At 46.1% G+C, this 11,759-nt stretch overlaps 1 protein-coding gene across 1 annotated transcript; it reads right to left on the bottom strand.

Moving 5' to 3' along the window:
* Positions 1 to 440: 440 nt before the first annotated feature.
* On the bottom strand, positions 441 to 9,034 carry LOC119165841 (uncharacterized). Its single transcript, XM_037417872.2, has 4 exons — positions 8,995 to 9,034; positions 7,681 to 7,942; positions 1,537 to 1,628; positions 441 to 793 (listed from the first exon to the last, which is right to left on the bottom strand). Exons 1-4 carry the CDS (start codon positions 9,004 to 9,006, stop codon positions 527 to 529), a joined length of 633 nt encoding a protein of 210 aa, XP_037273769.2. The 5' UTR covers positions 9,007 to 9,034; the 3' UTR covers positions 441 to 526.
* Between the last annotated feature and the right edge of the window lie 2,725 nt (positions 9,035 to 11,759).

Raw genomic sequence — 11,759 nt, 5'->3', positions numbered from 1 at the left:
CCTTCTCTTAGAATCCAGTCAAGAACTGATTCCAAGAGGATTACGTCGACTTTCAGTGCCCAGTGAATGAACCAATCAGGGCGGGGGTAATGCCTGCGACGCAGTGAAGGGTGCTAAGAATAGCTGGGTCCAGACTGGCTTTTGCTGGAATCAGGAGACATTCATACACCAGAGCGTAAAATGTCCTACTCTTGCGCAGCGCACATCAAAATACACCAAAAAATACAGTGGGCAAGCGTTGGAACTGCGCTTCTCCTGCGTTCTCTCTGGTGTGTTTGTTGTGCACTCTCAAAAATAAATGTGTTCTAATTCGTACGGATAGGTCTTATAATTTAGAGAAAATTAATTGCCAAACATGTATTTTCAGGAAATTTAGCATAAGCTAATTCAATTGCAATCACTTTTCTTGGGCTGTATAACCATGAATGTGTAAAAACAAACAAGCATGAGATGGTGAAGACTAGTTGTTTATTGCGCTCGTTCCATGTCATCCGTTGCTCAGATTTTCGGTCAGATGTTCAGTTGCCTAGCCATAGTAGCCGTGGCCGTAGCCACCATAGCCGCCATAGCCGCCATAGCCGTGTCCGTAGCCTCCATATCCACCATAGCCACCGTATCCGCCATAGCCGTGGCCGTATCCGCCGTATCCGTAGTGTGCCCTCTGGTTGTCATAGTGGTGAGTGATGGCGTGGCTGTATCCTCTATGGCCGTATCCGTGACCGTAGCCATGACCATAGCCGTAGTAGCCAGCATTGGCCGCAGCCAGCACGACCAGGAAGACGAGGGTGCACAGCTGCGAAAATGATGATAGCGACAAGCACGTGTCTCAAGAGGAAACACCTTAACCGTTATCTGGTTCTAAAGTTTATCACGATATTTTTTGCTAACTGCTATCGAGTTGCTTCCGACTTCAGGTGTTAATGACGTCCACTACCACGCTCTACTTAGCATATATTCTTTAGGCTCCCTCAGTCATTTCTCTGGTGCCCCCTCCCCCCAATTTTTAGAATGTAAGAAGTCATAATCAAGCTGTGATCACTCATACACTTAGCCATTCAAAACTAAGATCTGTGGTCGAGTGATTATTACTGCTGATGAATCATTGTGGCAAGTGCATTCATAAAAAATACTCTGATGCATAAAAATGATGCATAGTTTTCAAGAAGATTTTATTTACACAGCGATGAGTCCACTCATGTGAGTGCACATAGTATATGCCTTCGCAGTGAACTCTAGTTTCTGACAAGCTTATTTTGTCTCGGGTAAACAAAACAGTTATTGCTGTACACAAGTCCCTCTGCTTCTTTCTGCTACGTTCAGGCTTACGTCACCTAATAGTACTTCGAGAATTTCTGTTTGAAGTGTAATTAACATTAGAATAATCGTAGCGCAAAATGCCCTTCACCATCCGAACAGATCGCGATGGAAAAGGACCGACAATAATCGACAAATCCAACAAAAAAATGAAACTAGACGACGCTCAGCCGCTCCGCATGTATCATGTAGCGAAGGGAGCCCCAGCGCCGGACTACTCACAATGGTCTTCATATCGGACTGCTGCCGGAGTTGCTTGAGGGAGCACTGATTCTCGAAAAGCGATCCGGTGCGCTTATATAGTCGGCCGCCCGCTAAAGCGAACCAACCGCGGCATGGTGACGAGTTAAAGGTCACCCATAGAACATGTCGACGCATTTCGAAAGGATACCAGTTTTGTTGGAGAAGCGAAAAGAGGTAAAGAGAAAAGCAAAGCGATACAAAACTAAACTGCACCGAGTGCGCGGTTGGCTTAACCCACGCCTTCTGTACAGAGAGGCACGTCAAGAAAGCGTTCCGAAGAAAACAACGTTACACTCGGATTGTTCTCGTGGCCGCCGAATTCACGGGCCTTTTGTACCAGGCTCGCTGTGCTGGGCTGCCACGCAGGGAACCCGAGCTTTGAATCCCGCTGTGTCTTTGGTATTTTTATTTACTTAAATGTCTTTTTTTATTTCATGCAGCACTGATTATGGAAAACACAGACAGTGGTGGTGGCGGAAAACTATGGTGCCACACGTGACCCTTGTGATCTCGTAACAGTCAGTTTTGAATATGGACAAGAGGAATAAGAGGAACAGGACAGTCGCTACACTCGCAACTAAATTTACTTTTGAACAATTCGAATAACAGGCACTGAAAACTTATCCAATATTACTTTCTTGAGCACTTAATGATAAAATAATCACGGCATGTGTAGAAAGGAGCTTAACAATACATGCGTTTTTACCAAAAAAACACAATGTGCGCAAACTGAAGCGATAAAACAAAGCATGCTTCTTTTATGTCTTGAGAGGGGAAGAAAAGACCTTCTAACATGCCTACTAGACTTCGTGCCTACAGGACTGTAGTTGACACACAAAACAGCATATGTCACGCTTATTTGGGAGTCCACCCAGCTGCACACATTCGAAGAAACTACGGACCCTCCGAAGCACAGCAGCCCACTTCTGTCAAGAAAAAACGTTAGCACATCTGTAGTGTCACAGATGCAGAAGCATTAATGAATGTACAGGCACTCAAAAAGAAAAAGCTCTTGCACAAGCTTCACTTTAGCGATTTTTGTGTTCATGTTTTTTATGAAAAAAGGCCATCACGCTTTTTCAATCTCGACCAACGCACACAAAATGCACCTCATGCTCGCGCATGGCCTCCCAGATTAAAAATGAGGACTTTCCCTCTCGATAGTTCCGAGTTTAGTAGTGACCACTTGGTCACGCTCAGAATATTGCAGACTCGAACATATCCCCCAACCACAGAATTTAAATGCCTTGATCCTCTCTTTCCGCAGTCCTGCACTAAATGCAGAGTCCTGCTCTCTTGATCATATATGCTCTGGCGGTGCCCATTCAAGGTGGGCTCAAGTTTGCACATTATGAATTCGGACGAGCTCTTCGAAGTTCGGACATCCCTCAACTACAGGCTGTCCATGAAGACGTTAACGGCGAGAATCGCCGCCTCCAGGTTCCGTCCTGGTCGTATGCTAATCCTCGATGCGCAGGCAGCTGACTTGACGAGCTTCTTCAGCAAACTGTAGGTGAATCGTGACCGCGAGATTTTCTTCGTCAGCGACGTTTGGAAGCATGGTGTCGAGGGTCGTTGCCGGGTTTCGTCCACAGGCCAAATTGTATGGCGTCATCTGCGTCGTCTTCTGCACGGCCGTGTTGTATGCGAAGGTTCCGTACGGAAGGATGGCCACCCACGTCTTTTGTTCGACTTCGACGTACTTGGCCAGCAGGTCGGCGATTGTCTTAGATGCTCGGTCAGCCCATTGGTTAGTGGGTGGTCCATGGTTGTACGGCGGTGGCTTCCCTGACTGTATCTCATGATTGCCTGAGGCAGGTTTGTTTAGAAAAGGACATGCTTCCGTCCCTATAACGAAGCCGGCGATAACCTCTTCTTTATTTCAACATAGCGAAAACTCAGCCCACTCGACCTGCCTCCACCCCACACTTCTTCTCCATTTTTATGTCAGCGCCGCACAGAATTTCCAACATCCTAAACCCCGAAAAAATGACTTAGCTTTCGCTGAAGTTTTTGAGCAGGCTGTATTGTACTATACAAATTTAACAACACCCTCTGCGCCTCCACAGAGGCCACGTGATGCTGAGTAACACTAACCCACAGATTACTAGTTTTCTACGAGGCCCAACCCACTGCTTCTAGATACATTCGGGCATCTCCTTGTACTTGATTTTCCATCGATGCTTTCGACGCTTGCTCTATAGGCTCGTGCCTTCGAACGCATTCACCTCGCTGAACTTACGCTGCCTCTGTGAAGTCTTCCTAGATATAAAAATTCGCAATGGAGGCTCTTAAACGAACATTTTAGGCAACTTTTTCTGGGGAATGTTTGCATTGACTTTCTCGTCTTCGCTGCATTTACCTTGAGAGCACCTGCCCTTTTCCTCCGCCTCAGCTTGGGTTGCATCATTCGCTGCTGTGATTCTGTCTTACGTTGGGCACCGGCAGTGATGCAGCCCACATGATTGGCTTTTTTCTCCTCCTTGGTGCCTGTCGTTTTCTCGAAGAGCTACATTCATGAGCTTTACAGGCTGTAGGCTTCTGTGTCTCCATAGCCTGTCCATTTTCTATTTCTTCGCGCTTGTTGTTGTGGCTGACATTCTATTCCTCCGGTAACATGTAAGCATGGAATTAAGGATTGCCTCACAATGGACATTGTCCACCTTGGTGAGTACTCATTCTTGGTATCTTCTGCAAGGTATTCTGAATTTCCAAAGGCATTGTGCTATTTTATCGTAGTAGTCTCGTCACCCACACACACTCGAGTCAGCCCTCTCTTGTTAACTCTAGAGGTATTGGAAGTTGACGAACATTTGATAAAGCATCGAATATGTCTCTAGAAGCTCGGATATTTCTTCATAGGTGGTCTTTCGTGTTGCATTTTCTGTAGTAGGAATATTAGTTTATCTGCTTCCAACACATTCCTCTATCTGTCGTGGGGTTGAGCCGTTAACCTTCTGTATGAAAATATCGCAATTGATAAAGCATTGGCTAGATGTTTGTGCCACAGGCGAAAAGAGCACTGCCGTTTGCACTTTTGTTCTGATCATTTGCTTTATACTCTACAAATGGGCCTGTCAAGCCTTTAGGGCATCTTCAATCTTATACTCAACTTTGACTTTTCCTAGACGATTCCTACGAACAAACGTCGGCTTCCTTCATTTCTGCTTCTTTGTGGCCGATGTCAACCGTGTCTACCATATCTTTATCAATTCCTTTGAGATGCTCGAACTAGTCTGTCAGAACGTGGTGAATATCCCGAAACTCACTTATTTGGGGGAGTTCCACATGCAGGAGACTTTAGATGCTGGCGATGGCTTCCATGACGGTCTTTAGTACGTGACTACGCCTTTAGATTAGGGCCTCTATGATCCAGTTCTGTGTCGGAAAACGTAGAAAATTCCTCACCGGCCACGCGAAGAGGTGACCTAGACGTCACCATTCTATCCGTCACAAAGCATCGCACGATGAAGCTCCAGGCATCGTCGACATGTATGCTCCACGGTGTGGGTCACGGTCAGGGTTAGGCCTCGTCCATGAAGATTCACCCAACGACGGCTTCGACAAAGGTCTTCCACGCTGCAGATGCGGTCGTGATGTCGTGAAAGTCCACTCTGTCTTACATTTAAATGTCCTTTCGCGTGGATTTTATGGCACCAAAATCATGTGGAGAAAGCGCTTTACCTCTGTAGGTAATGAGAATCTCTGGTGCACCATGTCGAAGGACGATGTCCTCAATGAAGAACTCGGCTACCTCCGTGGTACTGCCTTTGGGCAAGGTTCTTGATTAGGCATAGTAGTTGAGGCAGTCAGTCGCTACGACAATCCTCTCATTTCCGCAAGTCGACGTTAGTAATGGCCCCAGGAGGTGCATATAATAAAATTAGTTCGCGTTGTGGAGCTGAATAAGTGCATCGTCTAGACTTGGAAGAGGATACACGTCTTTTTTTGTGTCATTTTATTCAGGCGGCGATAGTCTACACAGAGACCTATGGTTTCATCCTTCTTCACTAACACCACGGGAGACGCCTGTGGTCTTTTGGACTGCTAGATGATGTCGTCGCATAGAATTTATTCGACTTGTGTCCTTACAGATCACGTTCTCGCGTCCAAACCCTTTTTGGACTCTGGCTGAGTGGTGTGGCTTTTTCCTCCGTTATGAAGCGATGTTTCGCGACAGCGATCTGCCGAGATTTTGGTGACGACGAAAAGCAATCCTCGTATTGCAAGACCAGGATCTTTAGCTGTTTGTGCTAATGTTTCCTATAAGCAGAAACAGTGATGCGAACTATTTTTTTTGTTTTGACAGCAATTGTATCGACACTCTCGGCTGGATTTTGCCACCGGCGTCGGCGTCGATGCCATGCATCGTATATGTATACGTAGCTATATATATATGAACACGTCAGAAAGAGAAAACCCAGAAAAAAAGACACCGGCGCGCGGTGTCCAACGTGGGACCACCGCGTCATGAATGCGAGACGTTAACCACTCAGCCACCGAGCGGTATACCCTGTAACGTTCAAACGACAAGCTATTTATATCTCTCACTTACCGCTGTTGACGGCCATCTCGGGGGGAACTATCGTGTTTTTCAGCATTATCAGCAAAATGGCGTAATGAGCGCGTTGAGGCTCTCATCTCTCACGCGTATTTTGGCCCGCGGAGAGGAGGTGAGTGGACGACCTCTCGCGCACCCTTATCTCCCGGTCGGGAGGATCATATGTCTTTGCTGGCATTGGGCTTGCACGGGAACGATTCTGTTGTAGTTACGGGGCGCACAAAGGTCACTGCGATTGCTGCACAGCCCCGTTTGCGAAAAGGGCGCGCTTTTCAGACACAGCAAAGTAACAACTGAGACGCTTATTCGCGGTCATCTGTACCTGTGAGTACGTTTCGTGCGTCATTCGTGCGTGAGAAACGTGAGGCACGTTTGGATCTGCTTGCCATCCTGCACGTGATCTTCCAATCTTTTGCTATTGCGTCCATTGCTTCACCTTTGTGGCTGTTAGTTTTTTTTTCAAGATGAATTGTACTTCTCAAAAATATGTACACTTACTTTTTCCAGAAGCCAACAGAAACATTGCAACCTTCCTCGATCGAGCACAGTTTTTTTTTTATTGTTTGAAACTTGACCTTTCTTTAGAGCTTGAGGACTGAGGGTGTAGCCAAGGAGACAAGGTGAGGTTCAACACCTCCAATTTTTTTTCAATCTTACTTGAGTATATATGCGCACACACATACAAACGCACACACAACCTTACAAGTATGGTTGCCCCCCTCCCTCCTCCCGGAAAAGATTTAAGGCGACCCAAGAAATCAGTATCTCTCTTTTCTATTGCAAGAAGAGCTAGAAAGAACTTTTGAAGAACGCTGAGAAACGTCGTCGTTGTTTAAACTAGCAGTATTTGCATGCTTATTAGGCGCAATACATGTGATCGTAAGCCTGTACGGTAAACCAGCAAGGATTGATCAACTAATCTGATAACGGGTTTCGCTCATCCATAAATAGTTCACAGTTGACAGTAATAGGCACAAGCTACTTAGATGGAAGTGAATAAAATTTTTTTAGCGGATGCGGTCAAGCACAGAGAACGTCGTATAGAAACTATTATGAGATATCAATGTCACGTTAATGGTCTTCAAATGCTTTGCCGCAGTGTCAAATAAAGAATGGATTTCGAAAACGTGTTGATCCGAACGCTTCGAAAACTTGAACATGCTTGAAAACTTGAACTTGAAGCATGGCGTCATCATTTGTACGCCGGAACGCAAATTTCTCTACCCTTGCGCAGCGCCCAGCAAAACACACCAAGGAAAAAAGTGGACAAGCGTTGGAACTACAATTTTCTGCCTTATATCTATGGTATGTTTTGTTGTGCACTGTCGAATAAGAATATGTTCCAACTCCTCCTCATGTCCATTACATTGCATATAATACTCTATCACAGATGCTTTTTTTTACGAAGTTCACATAAGCCACTTTAATTTCAGCCTCATTCCTTTGGAGGTACAACCACAAGCGAATAAAAACAAACATGAAATGGTAATGAAGAGTTCTTTATTGCACTTGCTCATGTCGTCCGTTGTTAATATTTCTGGTCAGATGTTCAGTTGCCTAGCCATAGTAGCCGTGGCCGTAGCCACCATAGCCGCCATATCCTCCATAGCCGTGTCCGTAGCCTCCGTATCCACCGTAACCGCCGTATCCGCCATAGCCGTGGCCGTATCCACCGTATCCGTAGTGTGCTCTCTGGTTGTCATAGTGGTGAGTGATGGCGTGGCTGTATCCTCCATGGCCGTAGCCATGGCCGTATCCGTGGCCGTAGCCGTAGTAGCCAGCATTGGCCGCAGCCAGGACTACCAGGACGACGAGGGTGCACAGCTGCAAAAATGATGGCGACAAGCGCCTGTCTCAAGTGGCAACGTTGTCTTGCTCCAAAGTTAACAACGATAATTTGTAGCGAACTGTTATCGAGCTGCTTCCGACATCTAGTGGCGTCATCAGCATGTGAACACCACTACGCTCCACTTGGCATATATTCTTTAGGATCACTCATTTCTTTTCCTGGTCCGCCTCTCTTTTTTTTTGTACAATGCCAGAAGCCTTACTGAAGCTTTGATCGCACATAGAAGCAGCCATTGAAAACTAACATCTGTAGCCGAGTGAGCATATCTGCTGATACATCGTTGAGGCAAGTGCATTCATACAAAATGCACTGATACATAGCAATGATGCATGGCTCACCAGAAACTTTCATTTCCAAAGCTATGAAGCGACTCATGTGAGTGAGCGTAGTATATGCATTTACAGTTAATTGTAGTTTTCAGCACACTCTTTTTTTTCTCATGTAACCAAAAACATCTATCGCGCTTCACAAGTCTACGTCGTCAGGATGTACTCAAGAAAGCATGTCCCTGGTGACTGATTATTAAATACAAGAAAACAGGACACGCTTTTAATACGTGGAAAAGTAGTTGCGCAGAACGCGGGCCATTGTTTATAACAGTTCACTTACGGGATAATTCAAAGCATGATTCATAGTCTAAAACAAGTGGCACAATGAGTTTTCTTTTTGTTGCTTTCACTACTTTGTATCGATGCATTCCAAACTTTCAACAAAGCAGACGACGCAGTTTTTGTTCATATGACTGTGCGCTTACATTTTTTAAGCCTAACAACAAATGGCGTTCCTCTGCTTTCTTTTCTCACGTTCCAGACTACTTAGCCGAAAAGTACTTAGAAGTTTTCTGTTTGAAGTGTAATATGTATCTACATAATCATAGTGCAAAGTGAACTTCACCATCGAAACTGATAACGACGAACAAGAGCCAACAATAATCGACAAATTCAACAAAAGAGACGAAAGCAGACGACGCTGAGTGTTTCCGCTAATATCCATGTAGCATAGGCAGACCCAGCGCCAGACTACTCACGCTGGCCTTCATATCGAACTGCTGCCGGAGTTGCTTGGGGAACACTGATTCTCGAAAAGCGATCTGGTGCGTTTATATAGTCGGTCACCCCCTAAACCGGACCAACCACAATGCGGTGACGAATTAAAGGTCACCATAGGATATATCGGCTCATGTCAAAAGAATACCAGTTTTGTTGAAGACGCGAAAAGAGTAAACGGAAAAGCAAAGTGATACAATTTTGCGCCGAGTGCACGGTTCGATTAATCCGCGCCTTCTGTACGGTTCGATTAATCCGCGCCTTCTGTACAGCGAGGCACGTCAAGAAACGGTTCTGAGGAAAACAACGAAGCTCTCGGATTGTTCGCGTGGTGGCCGAATGCATGGCCCTTTGTGCCAGGCTCGCTGTGACGGTTGGCACGCAGGGGACGCAGGTTCAAATCCTCCTGTGTCTTTGGTATTTTTCTTTACTTAATTTTTTTTATCTCATGTCATAGCGGTTACGGCCAAGGCGGCAAAGGCAGCAGCGGCGGCGGACAACTATGGTGCCGCATGCGACCCTTGCTATGATCTTGTAACAGCTTTTGGTGTAAACATTTTTGTAGAAAATGTAGTCAAGAAATGTATTGCTAGTTTGTCTTATGCTGCATTATTCTTTTGTCCTCATAAATAAATGTATGGGGTGCTGTACTAACACGCTTATCACCTCCCGTGAAATCAACTTTGTACGTTCACGAAGGCACGTTCACGAAGGCACAGGACATGATTTGGCAATCCGTCCCCAGGCACCTCAAAAAAAGGCGCGCACCACCCCCAATACTGGGAATAAAGCAGCATCTAATTGACAGTCTAGAGAGGAAGAAAAGAGTCTTTCTAACCAGTCTACTAGACTTCTTGCCTACAAGACTTGAGTTCAACAAAACAGCCCATGTCGCCCCTATTTGAGAGTACACTCAACTGTACACATTCGAAAAACTTCATACCCTTCGAAGCACAGGAGTTCACTTCAATCAAGCAAAACGTTAGCACATCCTTAGTGTCATAGATGCAAAAGCGTTAATGAATCTGCATTCATTAGAAAAGCGAATACTCCTGCAGATGCTCCACTTCAGCTATTTTTCGTTTTCATGTTTTTTATGGAGGCCATATCAATTTTTTAAGCTCAACTAATGCATACAAAAAGCGGCTCGTGCTCGCGCGTTGCCTCAAAGATTAAAGAGGAGGACCTTCCTTCCCGCTAAGTTTAGTAGCGATCAGTCGGTGACGCTCAGGTGCAGACGCGAACATTGCAGACGCGAACATATCCCACCACTGCAGCACTTAATTGTCTTGATCCTCTCTTTCTGTAGTCCTGCAATAAATGCAGTCTTGCTCTTCCGATCATATATGACTCTGGCTGTGCCGATTGAATGTAGGCTCCAGTTTTTAAAATGAACTGGGACGAACTCTTCGAAGTTCGGGTGTCGCTCAGCTACAGGCTGTGCAAGGAAGACCAACGCCAGTAGTCAGCGTCTCCCAGTTCCGTCCTAGTCATCTGCTGATCCTTGATGCTCAGGTGGGCAAGTTGACGAGCTTCTTCAGCAAGCTGTAGGTAGATGGTGACCTCGAGGTTTTCTTCGTCAGCGGCGTTGGTAAGCATGGCATCGAGCGTCGTTGCTGGGTTCCTTACGTAGACCAACTTGCGTGGCATTATCTGCGTCTTCTCCTGCACGGCGATGTTGTATGCGACGGTCACGTATGAAAGGATGGCCTTTTACTTCTTGTGTTCGACGTTGACGTACATGGCCAGCACGTCGGCAATGGTCTTAATCAGACGCTTTGTCTGGCCATTGGTTTGTGGTTGTTACGCGTTTGTATACTGCGGTGGCTTTTCTGGCTGTATCAGGATTGCCTGAGTCAGGTTAGCGGTAAACGCCCTACCTCTGTCGGTGATGAGAACCTTTAGGGTGCCATGTCGAAGTACCATTTCCTCAACGAAGAAGTTGGCTACTTCGGTGGCACTGTCTTTGTGCAGGGCTCTTATTTCGGCGTAGCGGGACAGGTAGTCAGTAGCTAAGATGATCCACTTATCTCCGCAAGTAGACGTTGTTAACGGCCCCACGAGGCACATTGAGGAAAAGTACTTCACGTTGTGGAGCCGATCAAGTGCATCGTATATACTTGGGAGAGGATGCACGTTTTTTTTTGTTATTTCGTTCAGACGGCGATAATCGATGCAGAGAGGTATGGTTCCATCCTTTTTCACTAACACCGCGGTGGACGCCTACGGTCTTTTGGACTGCTAGATGATATCATCATGTAGCATTTCATCGACTTGTGTCTTTATGGTCTCGCGTTCTCGCGTCGAAACTCTGTACGGACTGTGGCAGGGTGGTCTGGCATTTTCCTCCGTTATGATTCGATGTTTCGCGACAGCGGTCTGCCAAATTTTCGACGACGACGACAAGCAATCCATGCATTGCAGGAACGCGTTCTCCAGCTTTCTTGATTATGCTTCGGAAGGCTCGGATTCCCGTCGAACGCGGAGGTAGGAGCTTGGTTCCTCCGAGAAGATTGGAGAATAGATGAGGCTGAACGCACTGGTGGCTTCCACAATTTCGTCAATGTGTGCGATCATCGTTCCTTTGTTGACGAGTTTATACTCGTTGCTGAAATTTGTGAGCATAACTGTTGCTTTCCCTCATTGCAGCTCGATGATTCCTTTTGCGACACGAATATTGAGGTCAATCAACACGTGCTGATTGCCTCGAAGCCTTCGAAGAGCTCTGGTTCTGGAATGTCGACGG

This window comes from Rhipicephalus microplus, chromosome 8, assembly GCF_043290135.1.
Source record: "Rhipicephalus microplus isolate Deutch F79 chromosome 8, USDA_Rmic, whole genome shotgun sequence".
Lineage (NCBI taxonomy): Eukaryota > Metazoa > Arthropoda > Arachnida > Ixodida > Ixodidae > Rhipicephalus > Rhipicephalus microplus.
This window is presented reverse-complemented; position numbering and strand designations above follow the sequence as displayed.

Excerpts from the sequence above, each read along its gene's own strand:
- LOC119165841 (XM_037417872.2), bottom strand. Across the intron at positions 1,629-7,680 it reads CTACGGCCACGGCTACTATG|CGGGCGGCCGACTATATAAG; the intron begins GCTAGGCAACTG and ends GGTTCGCTTTAG. Across the intron at positions 794-1,536 it reads AGTCCGATATGAAGACCATT|CTGTGCACCCTCGTCTTCCT; the intron begins GTGAGTAGTCCG and ends TCATTTTCGCAG.